We start from the raw sequence: 25337 nt of genomic DNA, 5'->3' as shown, positions 1-25337 counted from the left end.
GCAGCAGAATTGTCAGTAATAGGCATGCAGAGGCCTCTAGAGAGAGGGCAACCCAGAAAATACTACCTTACCTGTCCTACTGAAGGTCAAGTGCTGAAGACCAAGAACCAGGGGTCTGACAACCCCTGGCAAAGCTGAGCCAAGCCTCAGCCAGTTCAAGATATTAATGCTGTTGCCAGAGGAGGCCAGGGCTCTGAAGGCCTTCAAGATGGGAGCCTGCCAGCAGTCGCTGCCAAGTCGCAGTCACACTTCATTTGCTGGAGAGTCAGGCTCGACACCCGCTGAGATGACTCTGGCGAGCTGACCTTTCCAACACCACCTAGGGGCTGGGAAACCAAGACCCCTGCTCGGCATGCATGGGGTATGGTGGAAAGGACTGTGAAGCTGGCACTGTACCTGCTCCCCAAGTACCCCAAAGCCATCATCGAGGGCCTGCTGGGTACAATCACACCCTCCTGGAAGGCTGACAAGACAGTGGGTGGTGCTGGATGCACCTCAGAGCATCTCACTACATGTGTGACTAGCTAGCAAGATCCTGCAGCAGGTGACGATATGATTCTATACCTAGAAGACCCAAAAAGCTCCACCAGAAAACTTTTAGAACTAGTAAATGAATTCAGCAAAATAGCAGGTTATAAAATCAACACCCATAAATCAAAGGCGTTTTTGTATATCAGTGACAAATCCTCTGAGAAGGAAATGAGGAAAACTACCCATATACAATAACCTCAAAAAAAAAATACTCGGGAATCAATGAAAAAGGTGGAAGATCTAAACAATGAAAACTACAGAACCCTAAAGAAGTCAAAGAAGACCTTGGAAGATGGAAGGATCTACCTTGCTCTTGGATAGGCAGAATTAATATTATCAAAATGACCATACTACCAAAAGCACTATACAGATTTAGTGCAATTCCAATCAAAATCCAAATGGCATTCCTCATAGAAAAAGAAAAAGCAATCATGAAATTCATCTGGAAAAATAAGAGACCCAGAATAGCTAAAGCCATCCTTAGTAGGAAGAGTGAAGCAAGTGGAATCACTATACCAGACCTTAAACTATACTACAGAGCAATAGTAACAAAAACAGCATGGTATTGGCACCAAAAGAGGCTGGTAGACCAATGGTACAGAATAGAGGACACAGAGACAAACCCACATAATTACAGTTATCTTATATTAGACAAAGGTGCCAAAAACATACATCGGAGAAAAGATAGCCTCTTCAACAAATGGTGCTGGGAAAACTGGAAATCTATATACAACGAAATGAAATTAAACCCCTACCTCTCACCATGCACAAAACTCAAAATGCAGATGCTATGTTTTCAGAATTAAACCAGAGACTCTCCATCTAATAGAAGAAAAAGTAGGCCCTAATCTTCATCATATTGGATTAGGCCCCAACTTCCTTTATAAGACTCCTAATAGCACAAGAATTAAAACCAATAATCAATAAATGGGATGGACTCAAACTAAAAAATTTCTTCTCAGCAAAAGAAACAATCTGTGAGGTGAGTAGAGAGCCTACATCTTGGGAGCAAATTTTTACCCCTCACATATCAGATAGAGCACTAATCTCTAAGGTATATAAAGAACTCAAAAAGCTAAACACCAAAAAAACCAAATAACCCAATCAATAAATGGGCCAAGGACATGAACAGACACTTTTCAGAAGAGGATATTCAATCAACAAATATACGAAAAAAATGTTCATTATTTCTAGCAATTAGAGAAATGCAAATCAAAACTACTCTAAAATACCATCTCACTCCAGTCAGAATGGCAGCTATTATAAAGACAACAATAAGTGTTGGCGAGGATGTGGTGAAAAAGGCACACTCATACATTGCTGGTAGAACTGCAAATTGGTGCAGCCAATATGGAAAGCAGTATGGAGATTCCTTGGAAAACTTGGAATGGAACCACCATTTGACCCAGCTATCCCTCTTCTCAGTCTATACCCAAAGAACTTAAAAACAGCTACTACAGGGACACAGCCACATCAATGTTTATAGCAGCACAATTCACAATAGCTAAACTGTGGAACCAACCTAGATGCCCTTCAGTAGATGGAATGGATTAAAAAATGTAGCATACATACACAATAAAATATTACTCAGCAATAAAAGAGAATAAAATCATGGCATTTGCAGGTAATGGATATAGTTGGAGAAGATAATGCTAAATGAAGTTAGCCAATCCCCGAAAAACAAATGGCGAATGTTTTCTCTGATATAAGGTGGCTGACTCATAGTTGTGTAGGGAGACGGAACATGGGAGGAATAGACAGACTCTAGATAGGGCAGAGGGGTGGGAGGGGAAGGGAAAGGGCAGGGGGTTAGCAATGATGGTGGAATGTGATGGACATCATTATCCAAAGTACATGTATTAGGACATGAATTGGTGTAAACATACTTTATACACAGAGATATGAAAAATTGTGTTCTATATATGTAATAAGAATTGTGATGCATTAATTGCTTTTATTTTTTAAATACAAGAATTGTCATGTATTTAAAAAATAAAAGCAATTTTTAAAAAAAAGAAGATCCTGCAACAGGGTGAACACTTCTACCTCCCCTGTTTTGAGATAGCTAAGGACTCCATTACCTCCCACAGCCACTACCCCAGCACCTTCTCCAAGAGACTGCTCAGCCACATGTGGGATGGCTGTGGGCAATAGTTAGGGGGTCAGTTGCAGGCTCTGGAGACTTGGATCCTTAAGGGATTGTCTACCCCTTCCCCTTCATCTTCCAGCTGAGGCTCCGAGTGGGAAGAGGGGTTGCCCAAGGCCACAATATATGACTGAACCAGGCCCCACAGTAAAATCCTACTTACAGCTGCCATTTCCTGAGAGGTGGCTCTTCTCAGTCACTGATGACAGAGAAAAATAATGTAAATGTCTACTGTCCTATGTGGAATTGAATTTGGGACTTAATGGTTAAAGAAAAACGGGTAGGTACTAGCTCCTACGTTTGCAAAGTCAGAATAGGGCAGATGCTGTTTTCAGTTTAGATCTGGCAATGGAACAATGACCACACACCTTGCTTTATAGACAGGGAGAGAAGCCCAGAGGTTTGGTAACTTGCCCAAACCCACACAGGCAGTGAGGCTGGGATCTGAACTAAGGCAGCCTGACCCCGGGGCTGCCATTTTAAAGTCACATGCTGTGCTCAAGGCAGGTGCTGTGCCCAGGCAGCTGTCGGTATGACAGTGCTCTAGCATGCACTGAGGGGGGTGTAGAAGTGGATAGCATGAAGGAACCCAAGGTCTCCCTATTCTCCGAGGTTGGATTGGGCAAGGGCAACTTCCCATGGCTGGAAGAGATGATGGTGAAGGGACTGTGGAGCCACAGGCAGCATTTCTGGTGCCCATGCCCAACATCTTGCAGCCCATCCCAGAGGAAGCTTTCCTGCAGCAGCACATCTGGCTGGTGGCCACTGAGGTCTGCAGCATCAGCCTGAGTGCCATGCCAGTGCACAGGGTGCGGCACACCCTTGCCAACTCCCTCAATGGCCGCTGATTAGCAGATAGGCCAGCTCGGTACAAAATCTCAGCAGCGGGGCTGGGAATGTGGCTCGGTGGTTGAGTGGTTGCCTAGCATGTGCAAGGTCTTGGGTTCAATCCCCAGTACTGCAAAAAAGAAAAGATCTTGGTGGCAACTGGGCCTCTGGACCAAGATCACCCAGGAGCTAGTAGAAGAAATGGGAGGCAAAGTGGCCCTGCTTTCACTGTTGTGGGCACCCCCAACTAGCTGTGGAATCGCCCTCACCACCATCTACCAGCACGGTTGCATGGCAATGGATGTGGCAGCTGATGATGCCCAGTCAGGCCTTCCTCCACATGCCAACCTCAAGATCCTAGGGGAGGGGTGGAGTTGTGGCTCAGTGGTAGAGCAAAGGGCCTGCCTTGCATGTGTGAGGCACAGGGTTCAATTCTCAGCACCACACAAAAATAAAGGTATTATGTCCAACTAAAATTTTTTTTAAGAGAGAGTGAGAGAGGGGAGAGAGAGAGAGAGAGAGAGAGAGAGAGAGAGAGAGAGAGAGAGAGAGAGAGAGAGAGAGAGAGAGAAATTTTTTAAAATATTTATTTCTTAGTTCTCGGCGGACACAACATCTTTGTTGGTATGTGGTGCTGAGGATTGAACCCGGGCCGCAGGCATGCCAGAGGAGCGCGCTACTGCCTGAGCCATATTCCCAGCCCCTAAAAAAAATTTAAAACAAATAGATCGATCCTCGGGGAATCCAACCTATACCTCACTTATGGGCTCATTTTTTTCTTTGCCCTGCCACTCCCTCATTTCCCCCCCTTCTGATCGATGCCCTACTTTCCCTTCTCTCAACCCCCCATGCCACCCAGCAGACCCCTTGGGTGGGACAGGATTCACAGGTTTTGACAGGGAGGAGCTTAGTCTGCAGCTGCGGGTGGCAGTTGGAGGGTTCGTACACAGAGAGAGGCATGGAGTGAAGGATTTAGAAGCGTTTGTCAGAAGGCAGAAATGTCACAGCTCTGAAGGGCCCCTGAGGATCACTTAACACTGGGACAATGGCCAGCGAGGGGAGTCAAGGAGCGGTAGCACCAGAGCCTGCCCCAGGTCTCTTGTCTCCCTTCTAAACTTTAGCCTTGCTCTCTGGGGACCAGCAGGGACTGCCCCCTTCCATCCTGATGGCCGGCCTGCCACTGCTTTCTTCACTGTCCTAGCTTCAGTCCTGCTTTTTTCTGAGGAGGCCCCAGGATACCCTCTATATGGATGCTAGAACAGGATGGGTATGCCTGAGAGGAGGAAGCAAGGGAGACAAGTGCACCGACAAGACTCTGCTGGCCCGACTGGAACAACTGCTTTGTGGAACGTGACTGGCATGATTGGCGGGTGAGGACTAACTGGGGTGCTAGGCCAATTTGGAGACACGCTTTGGGCAACAGTGAACTAAGATTATGTTCTGTATTTAACTGAGCAGATGAGGGTTGACTCTATATTGAACTGTACAGTACATTTAACTGAGGGTAGATTCCAGATTTAAATTAAAGGTAGGGACTCCAGTTTTAAGAGGAAATGAGTTTTACAAGGAAAGGAGGCCACTGTATTTAGCCAACAGCAGGCACTGTCTGTAAGGATAAGGTAAGATATTTGAATTAAGGATAAGTACTATATTTAACTAAGGACAAGTTCTGTTTTAAAACAAAAGTATTCTATTTAACTAGGCATTTAACCCGAAGGCAGCCATTGTCAAGAGAGCAGAAGAGCGAGCGTGGTCACCACATTTAGCTGGACAGTGTACTCTCCCATTCAAAACACAGGGATGGGAGACTCCATGCAACCTGGGAAAGCAGAACAGCCCTTTCTGGGGGCTTCCATCTTAGCAGACACTGATCTCTGTTCCTGAAGTTGGTGCCCCATACTGGATGGATGTGTCCTTGAGGCAAGGTCATTTAAGATCCAATGGGGAGACAAGAATAATTGCCCTGCTCCCCGGGTCCGTATGCTGGGTGGAGGGGATGGAATAAGAGGAGCACGATGAGACACTTGCATGACCATGTTTATTCGAACCACCAGATCCGCCCCAATACAGAGCACTCTAGATCCCATCTCACCTTCCAGGGAAGGTCCTGGAGCCTGGGAGAGGGGCCGGATGCTCCTGTCCCTAAAGAGGGAGTCAAGACAAGGCTTGGGGCTTCCTGGTGACCACTTTAACTCCTCCCACTGCCTGTCCCTATGGGGGACTTAGGATAGGCTGCTCATCCCATGTTGGGGTGGGATCTCTTAAAGTCACCCCTTGAGCAAACCCCCAGGAATTGAGGGTGCAGAGCCTGGTCCTGGACACCTCATGTCTCTGGGCGGGGAAGTCACGATCCCTCATCCGTCAGGTCTGCTCCACTCTCCACCCCACCAGGGGAAGGACATGTGTGCTCCTCACTGTCCACTGAGGACCCGGGAGGCTCCCTGCATGGCGTTCTCCTCCCCTTGGCATCAGGCCAGCAGGCGGCTGTACTCTGCCAGAGCAGAAGACTTTTTCACCCCATCCCAGATCCGGGCAGCATAGTGGAACCTGTGAGAGGAGGTCAACAGTCAGGGTGGCTATGGCCGAGGCCCCTGGGCAGGTGGGAGAATGGAGGCCGTGTATGGCCCAGCACATGACTCCAGAGTCTCTCAGAGCCCACTCTCCTTGACTGAGACACAGGGAAGACGCCAACCCCAATGGAAGGCAGCCCTGGTTCTCTCATCTCACCCAGGGAACTGGAGCTAGGTGCTGGGCTCCCAGGAAAACTTCAGGTGCCGTATCTGAGTCAAACCTCCTACCCCTTGCAGTATGGCCTCTGTGGGGGAAGGTTTTTACTCCTACCTCCCTCCAATGTTGTGATGGTGGAAATCATTTTTGCAGCAGCTGCACAACCTCTACCAGCCAGGTCCTCCCCATCCCCACTGGGCCCTGGCTCAGACCAGTGGGAGGAGCAGAGTGAGGCTGAACACCCGCTGGCGCCCTATAAGCCCCCAGTGTCTTCCTGCTGTGTTTGCACTCCTAGCCCCTCCTGGCCACAGCCAACTGAAAACAGACCGCGGGGAGCCAAGGAAGAGGGGCTGCACGGAGCCAAGCTATTTTTCATCTTTCTCTTGGAAATAAAATGAGGCAGGCCTGGACCCATTGGCTGTGGGCTCTGGACACAGAAGTCATGTAAAGTATTGGCTAGAAAAGAAGTTTAGAGGCATGTGGAAGCAGGGAGAGAGTCAGCAGGCAGGGAAGGAGGAAAGTGGAGGAAGACAGTGAGACGGAGCTACCCACTGAGAGCTGAACACAGCGCCTGTGGCTCCTGTTGGCTTCCGGTTCCCATCTCCTGTAAGATTAGTTCACTCAGGTCCTTGGATCTTCAGGTTTAACTAGGCTCATTGATCCTTCTCTTAACAATCAAGTGTGACCTTTCTATATGACACTTTTCTCTGAGGCTAAATTTCCAACCAATAAAATCTTGTGAAAAGACCTGTTACCCGCCCCCCACTTGCTAATCAGGAGGATCCAAAGTCATGAAACGGCATGCTGCCTGGCACGGATAAGGTGTTTCTAAGTCGGCAGCAATCATCACTGCTCCAGAAAAGGATGCTGAGGTCTGGAGAGGAGGGCTAAATGAAGTCACACAGATCTCCGAGACCCCACTTTAGTTTGCAGTAGGGTGGGGCACCTCTAATTGACCCTCTACAAAAAGCTCTTACCAGTTCTTCTCAGTAAGGATTGTGTGTGACAGCTGTGGCCGAGCCATGGACATCACTTGGCTCCTGAGCTTGCTCACCAAAGACTGGAAACTAGGGTGGCCACGGTACCCAGGCAGCAGGGAGAAGAGTGGGCTGGAACCAGGCCCTGGAGAGTGGGGTGGGGAGAATAAGACAGGCAGACTGCAGGAAGGTCTCCCTGCAATCAGCAGAGTTCAGCCCCAATCCAACTCTTCCTATACCCTCACAACTCTGAACAGGTTCCTAAGAAAGGGTCCAAGCATTTTAGGGACATCTTTTCTCAGGTCCATGTCACTCCCAGATCAGGACAGCCTATTTCATCTCCTACCCCAGGGAAGGCTATCTCCCCACGGCCCCGATTCCCTTGAAGAATACCTGCCCTTGGTGGGGTCTCACTTTCTGCTTCACTATCCATGAAGGGCACCAGGAACAAGTTGACCTCAGAGTCCAGGAAGTCAGGCGGGAGCCCAGGAAAGACATTGCACTGTAACATGGACAGAGTACCTAGAGGAGGAAAACACTTCAGCCTATAGGTACCACACTGTGGGTCAGGGGGGTGAGAGTAGATAATGTTAGAGCCAGAGCCAGGAGGTCTGGGGGTCTCTGCCAGGGGATCATACCATGGGTAAGAAAGCTACTATTTAGCTAGAAGGTGGTTCTCACCCTTGTAACGCAAGTGGGAATGTGCCATGAGCTGGTCGATCATCAAGTGCATTTGCCGCAGCTTCCGGGGACAGAAGTCCTCCCGGCGAGCTTTATTCTGTAGGAAGACTGAGGGCGGGAGCAGACAGGCTTCGTGAGGAAAGCAGTGCTGGCTCTCACAGAGTCCCCTTTCTCACCCTAAAGATCTGCCCTCACCTGGAGTTCATATCACCGTCAATATTTATGTAACCTCACCTTAATGCCAAGCCCTGTGCAGGGAGATTCTAGAGTCCAGGGACAAGTCGGAACTGGTTTCTGCCCTCAAGGAGCAGCCAGTCTAATGGAAAGATGAGGAAGACCGCCATACGATTGGGAGTGTGAAAAGCAGCATAAGGGGCTTAGCAAGGCCAGGGAGGTAGGGAAGACCTTGCATGGGGTAGAGGGTCGTAAATGAACGAGATCTTTGCAGAAGGTGAACCGAGGACATTGCAGGAAAGGAGTGGCAGGTACAAAGGCTGGACGAGGAAGAATAGGCACCTGAGGGCTCCTCCAATCAACCCAACACTCCTTTCTTGAGCCCTATACCAAGAAATGCCAGGGACCCAGAAATAGGCAGATCCTTTCTGATCCTAGGCTTGGTGGCCAGGACTGTACTGAGGCAGCGGGAATCTGAGAGGAAGCAGCAGCTAATCCCTTTTGATTTCCCTCTTCACAACTCTCCTACGTGCTCTTTCCAGATCCCACATCTGCTCTCCCTGCTTCCTGAGGCTCATGGCTTTCACTCCCTCCTTCTTCCTCCTGCCCGTTCCTCTAGCCCCCAGGAAACCTCGTACCCAGGTGGGGGTAGTACTCGGTGCCTTCATCAGAGCCTGATGAGCTGCTGGACTCGTGGCTGGGGGACGGAGTGGAGGGCTTCACCATCTCTGCTGTCTGGAGGAACCTGGGGGTTTGGAGTGAAAGGCTGTTTATTTGTTATTGCAGGAGCAATAAACACTTGCACTCCTTACCCCCCAGTCTGGAGGTAGGGTGCCCCTTGAAATTCTGATGAAAGCTATAGTCACATACATGCCATATTTCTCACACAATTTTAAGGAGTTCAGAGACAGCCCTCTCAGACACCAATCCATGGAACTATGTCAACTGTACAAAAATTTTATGTGTTTACCATATTTTAAAAAAATAGCCAGTTATGGTAGCATGCATCTGTAGTTCCAGTTATTTGGCAGGCTGTGGTGGCAGGATCACTTGAGCCTAGCTTGGGCAACACAGACCCTGGCTCAAAAACAAAACAAAACAAAACTACTATTTTTTAGAAGCTTTAAGTTCACAGCAAAACTAAGCAAGAAGTACAGAGTTCTCATATACCTCCTGTGCCCCCCCCACGCAGCCTCCCCAACCATCAAGATCCCCTGTAAGAGCAGTGCATTTGTTACTGATGATCCTACATTGACACATGGTTATTACCAAACCCATAATTTACATTAGGGTTCACTCTCTGTGTTGCGTATTCTGAATCTGGACAAATTATAATGACATGTCCTCACCATTACAGCACCTTACAGAGTACTTACTGCCCTAAAAAAGTCTTCTGTGCTCTGCCAAATCCTCCCTCCCTCCACCCCCAGCCCCTGGCAACCACTATTTGTTTACTGTCTCCACAGTTCTGCATTTTTGTAAAGTTAAAGTCATAAAGTTGGAACCACATGGTACACAGCCTTTTCATATTGGCTTTCTCATAAGCATTTTAGTTTCCTCTGTGTCTTTTCATAGCTTAACACTCACTTCTTTTTAGCACTGAATAATATGCCATTGTCTGGATGTACCAGTTTCTTTATCCATTCACCTTTTGCAAGACACTTTGGTTGCTTCCAAGTTTTGGCAATTACGAATAAAGGTGCTATAAATATCTGTGTGCAGGTTTTTATGGGGGCATGTTTTCAGTTTGTGCTATTTTGAAATAAACTTTCCCAGTATGTGAAAGTAAATAAAATAAACCTGTTATCCAAGATAAGGGATAATGGGGTCTAATAAAATATGTGGACTTTCTCCTCATAAACAAAAACATTACTACAATTTTAAGGGGCCCACCTACTCTGAGAAACCCACCTGCAGAAAATGGCTTAACAACAAGGCTCTTTCATGTGCCCACTCGGGAGCCAATATTCCCACCAGAATATAAAACTCCATGAGAGCAGTCTGCTTTATCTGTTTCGTTCACCCATGTATCCCGGCACCTGACATCCACAGTGTTCAATGTACTTGTCATGTGAATGAATCCCAGAGGATGGTGGCTCTTCTTTCACAACTTTGTATTAAATATCTACCTTGTGCCAAGCCAAGCACTGTATGAGGTGCCTGGGACCCTGCCCTCCTGTGGCTCACACTCTTGTAGGGGAGAGAGATCATCAGGAGATCCATAACCTCCCACTGGAGTGGTTAAGTGCAATGAAGGAAAACAGTGTGTGGGGGAAGTCACAGGGGATGTTGTTATATATTGTCAGGGAGGGCCTGAGGTTGACCCAAGCAGTATGAAGGGGTCTGAGAAGATCTGCAGGAAAAGTTGTTTCCAGCTGAGGAATGGCATGCAACGATCCTGAGCTGGAGGAGGAAGAATCACAAAGCCCATATGTCTTTAATGGAGGAAGTGAGGGCAAGCAGGAGTAGAGCTCAGCAAGGTGATCAGATGCATAGGAGCTTGTAAGGCAAGCATGGAAGGCCTTTGAATATTATTCTGAGCCATGTGAAGTCAGTGAGGGTTTCAAGTGCATGTGCATCTTTGGGGAGGGGGTTAGGTGGGGAAGACCCACGCCAACGGGCTGCTGTGTGAAACTTGTGAGACCCTGGGCCTGTGGGTTCAGTCTCAGGGCCTTTGTCTCACACCTCACTCCACCTCCTGACCCGCTCCTCACCTGTACAGACTGAGGTCTGTAAACCAGTCCTGGACGACAATCACCACATGGCAGACCGTGAAGAGGAAGGCGGCAATCTGGAGTGACTAAGACGGGTAGGAAGGAACAACAGAATTGAGGGTCTCTGATGCCCAGACTATGGTTCCTGATCCTAGGACTAAGCTGAGGGAGCAGCAGGGCAATGGCCTCAGAGCCTTCAAGCACCTTCTGTTGCCAGGCGCTGTACAGGCACCTCCCTTACAGGCCAATCCTGACTAGGGCAGGCAGCAGGCACGGCCCCATTTTACAAAGGAGGATGCTGCAGCTTGAAGGGAAAGGGGCAGGAGCTGAGCCAGATCTGATTCTTCATGCTGTCCTCTTCCTACAGCTCTCAGGGCCCCAGGGCTCTTATGAAGCAGACACTGAGTCAACAACCACATGCAGCTCCCATCACAGATCCTGAGAGGGTGGGAGGGGAGTGTAAAATCCTCACCCTTGGTCTGGCTAGGCTCCCTTACCTGCATCTCAACATAGGTGTGGGGAAGGTTGTACTCTGGAGGCAGTTTGCGGTCATTATTGATGAGATGGTCCAAGATGGAGGGGCTCAGGATAGGCTGGAGCACAGGAGAGAAGACAAAGTGAGGGAAGGGGCCGATCACAGCCACCAGACTTCCATACAGTCTTCAGACAAAGAAACAGGAGCAGGCAATTTCTAATTAGTACAGTGCTAGGAAGCAGGAGGAGGGTAAAGGGAAAAAATTTCAAAGCAGATACGCTTCCCCCAGCTCCTTTACAAATCATCACTGCTCGAAAGTACCTCAGGCCCAAAGAGAAGCCATCTCCTGGTGCTAATAAATTTATCATTTACTTGAATGAGTCACATCCCTTAAAGACTCTTTTTGTTGTTAGTTGTTTCATATGCTTTCAAAATTGTGCTATGATAATTACTTAGGTCAAAAACAACTAGTAGTGTGAAATCCGGTGAGGATTTAAAAATTACATCAGTGCATGTAAAAGTTCAGTGGTGAGGCTCGACAACTTTTCTTAAAGGGCCATTCCACTGAAAAATGAGTTAAGTAACCTCCACAGTCACTACTACTTACTGTGGTGAGTGAAATTCTTTTGGCAAGGGCTTTCACAACTGCTCGCTTTCTAGGACTCTAAAACCCAAGCAGGACTCTGTTATATCTTACCTTCCTTTCTTCCCCTCACAGGCCTCGGACTCAGCCCACAGCCAGGTGGTTTGTCTCTAGGTCCTGGTGGCCCCTGCACAGGGCCTGGCACACAGTGCTCACCTCACATTTGTAGGTTTTCCACTCTCTGTCATCAATACCTAGTGACCAGAATGCTGTTCTACCAAGTATGAGCACCAACTATGGCCCAGACCCTGTGCCCTGAAAGCATGACAGGTGGGGAGTGGCAGCACACACTGGCAAAGCACTTGCTGTGAAGGGAAGTGCACCTGGCAACAGTGGGCATCAGAGGCGGGAGGCTTCTGAGAGGAGGCCACCCCCGCGGGACTCCTCGGGGAGAAGGTTTAGCTGTGTATCGTGACAATACTAAGTGCATTTAGCACTCAATTCAAGCTGAGCACTACCATCAGGACTTCACTTGTATTGGTCTTTGAAACTTCACAAACACCCTGGGAGGTGGGCAATATATTTCCCCACTCGAAAAAACTGAGGAATGGAAATGATGAACAACGTGATCAAGTCTGCAACAGTCACTGTTGGTTTCAGGTAAAGACAACAGGATGCACAGAGGCCAGAGAGGAGAGGGCCCTGGAGAAGAGCTGTTGCGTGTGAAGCTGGTGACCCCAGAGAGGTTGAGGAGAGAAGACTGAAGGAGTCAAGCCACAGAATTCAATGTCAGGCTGAGGAACCGGGACTCTGCCGGACAGCTAGGGAGCAGCTGAGGAAAGCTGCCAAGCAAATGCATGACAGGTCAGTTCTAACGACGATAACAAGTCTGAGCACTAACCTCATGCCACATCCCAGTCAAGCACTGGGCCTGGACTGCTCCACTGAATCCTCAAAACTCCTAAGATGCTAAGTACAACTCTCATCCCCATTTGCTGATAAAGACTTGAGGATTAAGGGGGTTAAAATGTCAAGTTTCCTAGCTGGTAAGAGTTAAAGGGTCAGGCTCTGGGCTCACACTTGAAAGCACTGGAAATGTGCTAGAAGAGCCTTCAGACCACAGTGTGCATGAATGGGAGGGGCAAAACCTGACTTGGAAGAGATTAAGGGCCAAGAAAAGACATGACCTGACCAGGGGCATCCAGTACGAGCATGGCCTGGCCAGGCGCACATGGAAGCCACTCAAGGTTCTGGCTTCATAACCCCCTACCATGGGGCTGAGCGTGGGAAGGTGAGGCAAGTGTGGTGCTGGCACCTGTGTGTCCAGGAAGACAATCCGTTCTTGGGTGATGAAGAAGTCTATGCCACTGGTCTGGTTGCCCCCTCGTTCCTTCATTTCAGCGCTCTGGGCCCGGAAAACATATGCCCTGTGATGAGGAGAACGCAGTGGTGAGTTGCTGGTTCTGGGCCTTGACGATTCAGAGAAGAACCCCATAAGCAGGGAGATGCCGTTTCCTGCTGCCCACTAAGCCTTCTATCTGGGGTTTGTATCTAAAGGGGGTCATGTTTTGTAACCCATGCCTTTATTTCTGCCCATAGATTAGTAGACTGAGATATTTAAGAGCAGAGACAAGATCTTCCAGACTGCCAGGATTAAAATCTCAGCTCTCTCTCTTCCTGGCTCTATGGCTTGATCCCTTTCTCCTCAGTTTGCCCATCTATAAACAGGGGATAACAACAGTACCCAAACTTTTAGGATTACTGTGAAGTTAATATATGCAAAGCCCTTAGAATAGTGCCTAGTATACAGCAATTACATAGTCTTTTGCTCCTAGTTACCGAGTGTTTCTGCTATATGCCAAGCACGAGGACAGCACTGAACGCTCTCCAGCCCCATGGTGAAAGACAGTTTGGAGTCTTGGTTCTCAATTCCTCCCCTAGGCAAGTCTCATTTCTACCTGTGCTGGGTGCTGGGAACATGAGGGTAAAGGAGGCAGAGCTGGGTCTTGCCCTCCACTACTAAAGTCAACTCTGTGACCGAATGATTTTCTCTTTCAACCTGAAAAACCAGAATAATAGTATCTGCCTCCTGAAGGGTAATTTCTATCTCCTGAAGATGCTCCATTGTCTTGTCACAGAGCAGGCATCCGCCCACTTCACAAACACTGCACGAAAACCTCCTATCTGCCAGGTACCAGGACTGAGCAGAGAACAAGAAAGACACAGTCTCTGCTTCTGTGGAGCTTAGAAATCAAAGGAAATTGGTAACTGTGGGCAGTAGAAAGAAGAGGTGTGTAGCACTGAGGGGGGACAATGCAGTTGGTGGAACCGGGAAGAGCTGCCATGAAGAGGGAAATGACACTGTGGGGGAGACAAAGAGGGAGTTAATTAGGTGGGTGTGCAGGAGAGAGAGAGAGAGGAGTTAGATGTAGAGGGCTATTTCAGGAAAAGAAAGGTGGCTTGTAGAAAGTACTGGTAAGAGCAGAAAGAATGGAACAGTGGGACACAGGAAGAGGTAGCAGCAGAAAGAGGCCACAAAGGACCTTGTAGGACATGGTCAGGAGCTGGGGCTATTGTCTTTGAGCCTAGAGAAGCCCCTGATAAGTAGAGGTTTAATGGGAACAAATTTTGATTTGAAAAAAATCCCCCTCACTGCTGAGGTAAGGACTGTGGGTGGCAAGAACAGAGAATGACTCCTGAGGCCCAGGACTGAAGCCTCCGTTTGTCTCTCTGACCTCATGTCCTATGACTCCTGTTCTTTTTTTTTTTTTTTTTAAATAACTTTATTGTATTTATTTATTTTTACGTGGTGCAGAGGATCGAACCCAGTGCCTCACGCATGCGAGGCAAGTGCTCTACCACTGAGCCACATCCCCAGCCCCGACTCCTGTTCTTTATTTGTGGTGCTGGGCATCAAACCCAGGGCCCTGCTCATACTGAGCAAGTGCTTACAGCTACTGACTGCCCTTCTTGCTTCCTCTGCTCCAGCTCCTTAGCCTCCACACTATTTTGCACATACTTTGGGAAGTTCCCACCTCAAAGACTTGCATTTGCCATTGCCTCTCACTGGAACACTCCACCCCAAGTCTGAGTTTTCTCCAATGTTCTCTTTACAAAGGCCTTCCTGATCACCCTGTTCAAAACAAACCTAGGCCCAACCATCTCCCCCATACCTCTTCTTTTGTTATCATCATCTAACATGGCAAGTGATAGATCTTGTTTTCAATCTCCCCTGTTAAATATAAATGCCATGAAAGCAGATTTTTGTCAGTTTTACATTCTGTTGTCCCACAGGACCTGGCACAATACCTGGCACATACTAAGCAATAATGAGAAATCTATGCCTTCTTGAGTGTGATCTGACAGGTTTGGGGTTCCTCTTCCCCAAATCCACTTGAATGTGGGATTTGGGTGGTAAAGAGACCTGCCCAAGGTCAACTGGCTGATAAGCAATCAGGGCTGAGCCTGAACCTATCCCAAATCCAACTTAACATCCAACTTCCTGCCTGGGCTCTATCAAAAGCAGGAAAAGAGGGAAGAAGGAACAAAACTGGCTGTGCAGACTTGGTCCAGCCCATAATTATCCTCTTCTAATGAAGAACTGAGACCTAGAGAAGAGAAGCAACTGCTTTGGTAACATCACTTATAATACTCAGACCCACTCTGTCCCTACCCCAAGTGAATGCCCACCTCCCTCCTGGCCTCCTGCATCCCTAACTGATCCCCTCACCTCTGGTCTTCCTCTGGAGTGTTGGCTGACAACAATGACATGACCATGGACTTGCCTGTCCCCTGGAGGCCCAGGACACCAACCACCAACACGTCGGTTTGATCCAATAGGTACTGTGGGAAAATATAGGAATATGACTTTCACAAATATGTTAGATGTTGGTGCTGAAGCAAGATTGGAGACCCCAGAAACCTTTGGGGCTTGCCCACCTGCTTTATCAGATAGGAAGAAAAACGTCTCTGGTCCCAATCTCCTCATTTGGGCAAAAGGCCTCTGTTCTGTGTCATGGTGGGGTTATGTGGAATGTTGTGGATACAAAGAACAATATCTGTAAGAGTTCTGTGGAAAAGAGCCTGGCATGGTCAAGAAACTAAAAGGAAGTCAAAGTGGCTGAAACACAGTGGGAGAAAAAAGGGATGTTTGATCTTGCGGAAGAGAAGGTTAGAGGCAGAGAAACTAAAGAGCAGGTTTGGAAAGACAGGAATGGATAACTGAGGGCTCTTGAAACAGACTTCTGAGAGGCTCCCTGCTTCAGGCAGGTGTAGGAAACAAGGAAGCATGACAAAGGCAGTGGCGTGCAGAAGCAGAGATCAGAACATTCAGGCTCTCTAAAGAGACCTTTGCCTCTGTCCACCAGTTTTGCTGCCTTTTACCACAAGGGGGCAGAAGAGATACTCAAGGAAAATCTTGCTTCCCTGAAGTTTGGTTCCTTAGAATCATGGGAAGAGCTATGAAATAAAAAAAGTGGGGGTGGGGTGGGGAGCTGGGTGCAGTGAAACAGGTTTATAATCCCAGCAATTTGGGAAGATTAAGCAGGAGGATCACAAGTTCAAGGCCAACCCAGGCAACTGAGTGAATCCCTTTCTCAATGGGGGTAGGGGTAGGGGGTGTTTGGCTCAGTGGTAGCATGCCCCTGGGTTAATCCTCAGTACCAAAAAACAAACAAATGAACTGGGCTTAATCAGTAGTTAATGAGCTTTAATACCTTAAAGCATAATATCTGTTCAATGGTAGGCACTGATCACATGTGGATACTTAATTAAAGGAAATTAAAAAATCTGTTCCTAGCCAGGCATGGTAGCTCATGCCTATAATCCCAGTGACTAGGGAGGCTGAAGCAGGAGGATCACAAGTTGGAAGCCAGTCTCACAACTTAGTGAGAATCTGTTTCAAAATGAAAAAAGGGCTGGTGATGTGGCTCACTGATATCTCTGGGTTCAATTCCTAGTATGAAAAAAAAAATCTGATTCTTAGTTGTACTAGCCACCTTTCAAGTGTTCCAACAGCCCAATACAGAGGTAGTGGCTACATTACATACATCATTTCCATCACTGCAGCAATTTCTACTTGATGGTGCTGAAGGATAGGGCCTGGACACTTTTCTTGAGGGTTGGGGGTGGGGGGTTACCAAGAATTAAACTCACGGACACTCATCTACTGAGCCCCATCCCCAGCCCTATTTTATATTTTATTTAGAGACAGGGTCTCACTGAGTTGCTTAGCGCCTTGCTTTTGCCGAGGCTGCCTTTGAACTCACAATGTTCTTGCCTCAGCCTCCAGAGCTGCTGGGATTACAGGTGTGTGCCACTGTGCCAGGCTTTTTTTTTTTTTTTTACATCTCCAGTTGATGTCAATGTGAGAGTGGACATAAAGGCAGCAGGAGCTGGTATTATAGGTACTACATGAGCCAGGCATATTTTCCTAATAAGTCCAGGTTGCTATTAGTTGGGGGACACCATAGGGATAATCTGAGCAGGAGTGTGATGTGACAGGTTTGGGGGAGAAAAACCAACAGAGAAGAGGAGGTAGGTATTTTTGTCGAGGAATGTGAGGTGTGAACCAGAACAGGGGTAGCTGGAATGAGAGACCTCTAAGGGATGAGACTGAGAACTACATTGAGACAGTGAAGAGTTTCAACCAATTAGGAGAGCTGCAGCATGATCCAGGAGACACCTCTGCTGTGAGGTGGCACAAGAGATCCCAGGGTATCTGGGAGTACCTCTTTACCAAGTAGTACCAAAGTATTTCAGTAGTTTAACAACTAGCACAGCTGAGTTGGTAGACACCCAGGGCTGGTTAGGCAAGAACTTTCTGATTCTGACCCTATTCACTGCTGTAGCTGCCCGAAAGTTGTCTAGTCTGGTGGTGCCTACTGAGAGCCAGAGGTAGGGGTGAAGGGACAGAAGGTGTGGGACCCAGGGAAGCTCAGGTAGGCAGGGATCCCAGTACCTCAATGGCACTGTCACACCAATTCATCTGGTCATCCACCAACTTGATGCTGTGTTTCATACGCTCCGGGGGCAGTAGTTTGGCCTGGCCCACAACAGCTGGAGAGAGGAAAAGCAGAAATCAGAGGATGCGGTGAAGGTCTACGTATGATGGGGGCCAGCTCCCAACCTGCCTGCCTGGCCCCAACTCACGGTCCATGGCTGTTGGTGCGGCAGTGCCCATGCCCCGGTTCTGGATCTGATACACAGGCTGCGTAGGTCTCTGACCCTCCTTCTCTCCCTTGGGTGGTGCAGGGGCTGCAGGAGGTGGTGGGGCAGTGCCATCAGGGGTAGAGGCACCTGTCACAGCCACAGGCCCCTTCCCCTCCTCCCGTGGCTTCATGAGGACAATGGGCTTCTCCAGAGGGGCTGGAGCAGGTGGCGCAGCAGGGGCAGTTGGAGGTGGTGGCTGCTTTGACTGTGGGAGTAAGAAGGTTTCAGCCAACGGAGGGGATCTCTTCCCTAATGGCTCCCCTTCTCCCCGCTTCCAAAGGTGATTCCCAGCTCACCCGCTCTGCTGGAGGTTTCGAGAGGATGATGGGGGTTTTTTGCATGACGGAAGTGCTCGTTTCTTCACTGCCATCCTGTGGTCAAGGAAAGGCAATTACTCAGGAATGGCTCCCCTGGATCTCCTAGACATTCTAGATGGCCTTTAGGGGCCAGGTATCACTTAAAAAACCTCCACATATTACCTTCTTCAATCCTACCAACACATCTAGGGGACAGATACTGTTACTCCCACTTAACAGAGGCACAGAGAGCCTAATTGGCTTGCTCAAAGTCACATAGTCAATAAGCACTGGAGCAGGATTTGAACGAGGCAGCCTGGCTCCAGAATCATGTCCTCATCCATTCTTGCCGCCCCCAACCTGTGCAGGAAGTTGAACTTAAGGTCGCTCAGTGAATTTGCAGGGACACCAAATAAAACACAGACACAAATTACCTTTACACAAGCTTCAGGACACTGCTCTCGGCCTCAGGCTCCCCAAAAGGGAGAACAAGAGAAAGTCACGAGAGGCTGGCCAGAGAGTGAGAGCACGTTTGGAAGTGAGCTTTTATTGGGGGGACCCTTGTTCTTTAGACCGTTCTATCCAAAAAAGGCCAGGGTATCTGGGAGTACCTCAACCCCAGGGGTGACACCTACATCTGAAGACCTTCAACTCTATCCGAACGGGGCAACGCCCAAGTCACCATGAAATGTAATGACTGGTCAGAGCCTCCTGCTTCAGGACTGGAAGGCGTGGGTCATTCAGATGGCTCCCCACACTTTCTGATCAGCTGTCTCTATTAAACAAGTCCAGGGGGAAGAAGCCACGGCTCTGAGGCCAGACAGATCGGCTCAAACCTGGTCTAACCTATTTTTGGCTATGAACTTGAATAAGAAACTACCCCTCACATGTGCCTCAGTTTCCCCCTCCAGTGGGTGGGTTTAGGTGTTTCTTCCTCACAAGACTATTATGAAGACAAAAATGAAAGAACTTGCAAACTGCAAGCATGGCCCCTGACACAGGCAAGTGCTTCCAATGCGAGAGCTGCTGGCAGTACTTGCTGTCTGGATCACTTCTTCCTCAGACCTGCACCAGAGGGCTCTGGACTGATTGCCACATGTTGCTCTCTTCCTGACTCCCCTGACTCCCCCTCCACTCTTACAAGAGGGGAAAGTCCTATTCCTTCTTTGGTTAATTGAGTAACTCGGGAAAATCTTGACCACTCACTGATCTGCTTCTTCACCCAGTCACTGAAGATACCTAAACCCTGCTCACTTCCTTGGCTCAAAGAACAACAAACAAAAGGGTAACATGAAAGTGTGTTAGAAAGAAGAAATATTTCAAGGGAAGACCTGAAGGGCAGCAGGTTTCCAGGAGGGGAAGGAAAAGTGGATGACACCTGGGATGGAGAGACATGGATAGATATGTATGGAAGGCAGGATGTACAGCACTGGAACCTGACCAGCAGAGGAAGCAGGAGGGAGGGAGCATCCTAGGATGAGGCTCAATGGACCGTCATTGACATAGGGAGGAGAAATTCAAGGAGAGATGGCAGGAAGATGCTGAGGTCAGTAGGGGATGTGTAAGATGTGAGGAACCCATGGTGAGTCAGGAAGCTGCTAGGACTTGGGAGGGAAGTCAGAGACAATGATAAGACTGGGGAGCTGCTTGTTTAGGGATGAAAGCTGATGATGTAGGAAGATAGTGACATTCTCCAAAAGGATTTGTGTAGAATAGTCTATGCTGTGATCCAAGAATAGGAAAAAAAAAGCCCAGCTCATCTTGAAAAAAATTATTCTTAATATTTTTAGTTTTATGGCTCAGAAACTGGTCCCAGATTTTTTTTTCTTCCACCAAATATCTCAAACGTAGGCAGGGCCTTAGAGAATGCACCCAGAGCTGGGCTTGGTGGCACACAACTGCAATCCCAGTGGCTGGGGAGGCTGCAGCAGGAGAGCCAGCTCAGCAACTTAGCAAGGCCCTAAGCAATTTAACAAGACCCTGTGACTCAGTGGTTAAGTGCCCCTGGGTTCAATCTCTGATGCCAAAAAAAAAAAAAGACGGAGAAAGAAAGCACCAGAGGACCAGTTCTGGGTTCCACAGCAGAGCAAAAGCCAGGCTGAGGCACAACTGAGGCCTCCTGATTCCCAGTCAGAATGATGTTATGCTTGAGATTAATCTGGACCTGCATCTGAGGCCTGACCCCAAAGCTTATTGACTGTGATTTGGGGCAAGACCCTTTGCCTTTTAAGTTCATTTTCCTCATAGAGAAAATGAGAACTGTCAAAGGTTCTACTTCATTGGGTAGGTAGGTTTAAGGGTTTAGGAAGACCCACAGGATAAAGCACTTAGCACAGTACCAGCACATTGTAAGCTGCTCGATAAATAGACACAGTTGCTATTGTTATTGTTACCAACTCTTTATAAAATATGAGATTTTGGCAGCTCAAACCCTCCAATGACAATTTTACTCAGAGTGAAATCCGTAATTCTTTCCAAGGCTTACCATCTCTCTGTCCTCATCTATCAATCTCCCTCCTCCCTCATCTACAGTAGCCATATTGGCCTCCTGACTAATCCTTGAACATACTAGATCAGGCCACCTCAGGGCTTTTGTACTTGCTGTTCTGTCTACTCAGATTCGGGTATGGTTTGTTCCCTCATTTCCTTTAGGTCTCTGCTTCAGAAGTCAACTCTTCAGAGGGGCTATCATCTAAAACATCCCCCTTTTTTATTCTCCACCTTCTTACTCCATGAGAAGTCAGCTCAGATACATCCTCAGCACCTAGATTGAAGCCTGACACATGGCAGATGCTCAATGAACATTTGTGGAACAAATGGACCATGAATGCTGCTCTCAGGTCAAGACACTCACCCTTCTCTCTCTCTCCCAGGGTGCAATGTAGTCCCTCTCCCGACCACCAGGCCCAGAGAGATTCTGGGGACCACCAGAGCCAGGCTCCTTCCACCGTCGGCGCCGCTCTATCCCATAGAGTCCAGGCTGACTGTGGCCAGACTCAGACATGCTCACCTACAGAGGGAATGAGGGGATTTCAGGACAAAGAGAGTTTCTTCCCACTCCACTTGGCTTCCCCAGGAATTTCTTTCAAAAGAGAGCTCTATAACTGTGGCACAACTGCCAGCTGGCTCCCAATACCCATTCTTTACTTCTTCCAAATTCTCAGTTCTGAGCTAGGTAGATGGCTTATTGAGACTCATTTCTCAGCTTTTATTTGTAGCTGGGTGTGGCCACATGACTAAAGTACGTTCTGGACAATGGTATGATACCAAAGTATGGTTTGGCAATGTTAGGAAACTTTCCTTTATAGAAGCTGGCATTTGCCTTTTGCTTCTTTATCCTCCTGGCTGAAAGGAATGTGGGTGTAAAGTCTGGAGCTCAGACAGCCATCTTGGGCTGGGAAGCAAGTTAATAGAAGGCACGGTAAAACATGACCAAGGTTTGGCAATCCCATATTAATCTTAAATGCCTCTGCAGGCAGTGAGAAACATTTCTTTCACTTCTAAGTCAAAACCATTTTCAACTACTGAAATGCTCTAACACAAATACAATTTATAGGGACAGATTCACATAAAAATTATCCTCCATCTCAAAATGCAGCAAGTCATTTTCTTACAAATGAGTAACATGACCCTCATTTGACAGCTCCTCTTTTGATGACCTGTTACTAGTATATGAGTGGCTGGGGTTCTAGCATCATGGGCCTATGTTGACCTGATAACCCACTGCATTTCAGTGTCAGTTCACCTTTCATTCCTGATGGTCTGCCATCCCTCACACTCTGAATTTCACTTAATGGTCCCATCAGTGTTTAATTAGTTATATATGTACTTGACCCAGTCTCCACCATTCAATTATCTGTTCATAGGTTCCCCCAGGTGTTTGTACATCATTCCAGTGAGGTATTTTGAGTAGTAAACTATTTACATGATCATATAGGGATCTAACTCAAAAGTCAGCTTAGCAAACTGATCTGTGGGTCAAATCTGATCTGTCTCGTTTTTGCAAACACAATATTTTATTAGAACATAGCCACATCTATCAATTTACAAACTATCTACGGCTGCCTTCTTGATACAATGGCAGAGTTGAGTAGATGACACTGGTTTATAGAGCTTAAAATAACTGCTCTTTGGTTCTTTATAGAAAGTTTGCTGACCCTGCTAAGTGCCTGTTAAATCACTCTATGAATCCTCCCTACCCCCATATTTCAGTACTTAATGACACAAACAGGCCCTAAGAGAGACTTTCCAGACTGAAGTATCTATTTACCAGACACAGGAGCAATTTTGCTAGCCAGACTGCAACTCATCTAGCCCCTCTCACTGCTTGCTATGTGACCTCTCCCCCAGCCACAAATTGGATTGAAGGCTGTCTTCCTAGACAGGAGGACAAGGGCCTGTTTACGGATGCTTATGGAAAATGATTCACTCAGCACTGAAATGACTGTTTACAGTCTCTGATGGAGCTCTCCCCTGAACTTGGTCACTCTTTTGTCCCCTGCAATTAAGTGTCTGTTTACATATTATTCTGAAAACCTCAGTGCCTAAGTGTCTGTTTTTCATGCCTCAATGGTACTAAAGGATCTGTTTATGTACCTATGAGGGTCTCCTTCCCAGGCAAATAAAGTGTCCTTTTGCACACTACTTTAGGACCATGTACAGTATTTGAGTTTATCTAACTGCCATTGTGGGGAGCACAAGGCTCCTGTTATAGCTAAGTATTGGGAATTAAAAACATGTGTTGGGTTTATATCAATAGCTGCAGACCTTGGCAAGATCCTTGACATGCTCTGCTTCTTTTTCCCCTAAGTTCCCTGAACTTATCCCACCTAGATGCAATCTGAGGATACCAATGTTGTGTCCCACCACTTAAGTGCCTATTTACAGGGCTCCTATAGTGACCTCTCAGAAATTTTTAATAGTCTAATTTACACATTCTTGGGGGGGGGTGGGGTTCAGCATTTCCTCACAGGCTCCCTTTGGGGGAATCCTGCAGAATTGTACACTTGCAAGTTATTCGGGGAGACTCCCAGTTCCTAACTTGTGAACTTGGTCCCATCCTCTTGAGGCACCCAGCGCGCCAGAACTTAATAGCCTATGCACACATTTTTTTGTAAAGGACTCCCTACAGGCTCCTACGTGGGCACAGTCCTCCCGTAATTAGGCATCGGTTTAAAAGGCCTCCCCTGGGGAACCCCACCACTCCAGTCGCCGTTTGCACGGCGCTTGCAAGGTCCCCCTAGGGTTCAGGAATCGGTCTGGGCTTTCCGAGAGGGTAGTTCGGAAATTCAGTTTCTCTTTACATGTTATCGGAGGGACCTGCTCAGTCCTTTTGGGGTAGGTTACAGTAGGGTCTCCCAGAATCTAAATTTCTATTTACACATTATTCGTGTCTCCCGCCCTGACTCTCGCCAATCCGGCCTTTGGCCGCCACTCTCCGCTCGCTACTCAGCTCCGCACACCCGCCGACGTCCCAGCGACCCGTTAACGGTCGAGGGAGGGGCGGGGCTTGGGGCGCGTCCCCTCTCCCCGCCGGTGCGCGCGCCTCGCGCAGGCTCGCAGGCTCGCAGGCTCCTTACCTAGGGCGGCTGCTGATTGGTTCCTGGGGCGCGGCGCGCGCTCTCCCGTGACGGGAATCGGGTGGGGGCAGGGAGGTTCCAAAAACAACCCACCCGCCCGTAAAAGATGCCTGGGGGTCGGGAGTGTGACAGACAGACACCGGTCCCTCCGGTACCGGCCTCGGCGTTCCCGAAGGGGCACCTAAGGAAGGCCGTCCCGAAGCAGGAAGAAAGAAGGAATATCGTGCGGCCAAGCTGAAATCGGCTCGCTGCGCATGCGCTGCAAGCTGAGCATGCGTTGATGAGAAGGTTGGCTTCAGGACGCATGCGGACGACAGAGAAGGCGGGAGCGCGCCATGCGCGTGCGCGTCATTTCGGCGCACGGTTTCCAGTGGGTTAAACAGAAAAGAGGGAGGGGCACGCGGCTCCGGAGATTTGGGGTTCGAGGCCCGCCTCTTAGGTTTTGTTAACGTTGTGGAGTGAAGCGGCAGGGAGAAATTTTAATGTCCTCTGCATGAACCACAGCTGGCGGGGGCCCTGGAAGAAGTCCCAGTTTGAGGGAGGAAGCGTCTAGGGGATCAAATCACTTCAGAAAGAGCGCAAGTGCGTTTGGACCCTTAAGGGAAGGCAGGGGCATTCCAGGCGGAGGAAACCCCTGGAGAAAGGTGCAGCCTTGGATCGAGGGGACCCCCGGACCCCCGGATACCAGATGGGCCAGCAGAGGTGGGCGGGTCGAATCCTGACGTCAGTGGGAGAAGCGGCCTGGTCCAGGCAGAACTACGTCATAAATTCCTCGGCAGCGGCGGAGGAGGACGCACCAAAAGCCAAAATCTCAAAAGTCCCGGGGCAGAACCTGGAGCGCGCCAAAGGCCGAGGGCGCTGGCGGGGTGCGGGGGAGCGCATGCGCAAAGGGTGTGGTGCGGCCCTAGCTAGAGCAGGTGGTCATCAAGCGGCAAGATAGGGAGGTGCATGGAAAATTTCCCTTTTTTTTTTTTTTGGGCGGGAGGGTGGAGGGATGGGGGTGGTGAATGTGGTTTTTCTTTTTTTTTTTTTTTTGAATGGCATTGAGTACTGAAGCCAGGGCCCCCTCTACCACTGAGCTACATCACCAGCCCTTTTTATTTTTTATTTTTTTAATTTTGAGTCAGGATCTTACTAAATTGCCCAGGCTGCCCTCAAACTCGCAATCCTCCTGCCTCAGCCTCTCAACGCTGGAATTGTGGAGGGCGCCCGACTTCTACTTTTCATTTGAAATCTGATTTAGTTTCCTTTTTAAGTTTGTTTTTTATTATATTCAAGGGACTGGGTGGGGGGTGTAGCTCCGTGGTAGAGTAGTCACCTATGATGCATTAGACTGACTTTAATTCCCAGGACCAAAAAAAAAAAAAAGATTTGTAAAAATGCTAGTTTTCCCGGGCGTGGTGGCACACGCCTGTA

General features: G+C 48.4%; 1 protein-coding gene across 3 annotated transcripts; it reads right to left on the bottom strand.

Annotated features, from left to right (window-relative positions):
* Positions 1 to 5524: 5524 nt before the first annotated feature.
* On the bottom strand, positions 5525 to 24579 carry Smg9 (SMG9 nonsense mediated mRNA decay factor). Of its 3 annotated transcripts, XR_013430746.1 has the most exons (15): positions 23922 to 24579; positions 21197 to 21352; positions 18343 to 18417; positions 17987 to 18251; positions 17796 to 17893; positions 15567 to 15679; positions 13152 to 13263; positions 11276 to 11371; positions 10779 to 10864; positions 8703 to 8809; positions 7891 to 7998; positions 7603 to 7731; positions 7210 to 7354; positions 5921 to 6052; positions 5525 to 5647 (listed from the first exon to the last, which is right to left on the bottom strand). XR_013430746.1 is itself a non-coding variant. In XM_005338188.4 (14 exons), exons 2-14 carry the CDS (start codon positions 21344 to 21346, stop codon positions 5974 to 5976), a joined length of 1563 nt encoding a protein of 520 aa, XP_005338245.1. In that variant the 5' UTR covers positions 21347 to 21352; positions 23922 to 24579; the 3' UTR covers positions 5525 to 5973. The 3 variants fall into 3 exon arrangements, 2 of the variants coding, with proteins under 2 accessions (XP_005338245.1, XP_040135197.1); XM_005338188.4 differs by having other exon boundaries at positions 5525 to 6052; XM_040279263.2 differs by lacking the exon at positions 21197 to 21352 and having other exon boundaries at positions 5525 to 6052; positions 23922 to 24578.
* Positions 24580 to 25337: the final 758 nt, after the last annotated feature.

This window comes from Ictidomys tridecemlineatus, chromosome 15, assembly GCF_052094955.1.
Source record: "Ictidomys tridecemlineatus isolate mIctTri1 chromosome 15, mIctTri1.hap1, whole genome shotgun sequence".
In the NCBI taxonomy this organism is placed as follows: Eukaryota; Metazoa; Chordata; class Mammalia; order Rodentia; family Sciuridae; genus Ictidomys; species Ictidomys tridecemlineatus.
Note: the sequence above shows the minus strand (reverse complement) of the source record. Positions and strands in the feature narration are given on the sequence as shown.

Coding starts and splice junctions, on each gene's coding strand:
- Smg9 (XM_005338188.4), bottom strand. CDS start 21,346: ATGTCTGAGTCTGGCCACAGTCAGCCTGGACTCTATGGGATAGAGCGG. Junction 18,252..18,342: donor CGAAACCTCCAGCAGAGCGG/GTGAGCTGGGAA, acceptor TTACTCCCACAG/TCAAAGCAGCCACCACCTCC. Junction 17,894..17,986: donor CGCACCAACAGCCATGGACC/GTGAGTTGGGGC, acceptor TCCTCTCTCCAG/CTGTTGTGGGCCAGGCCAAA.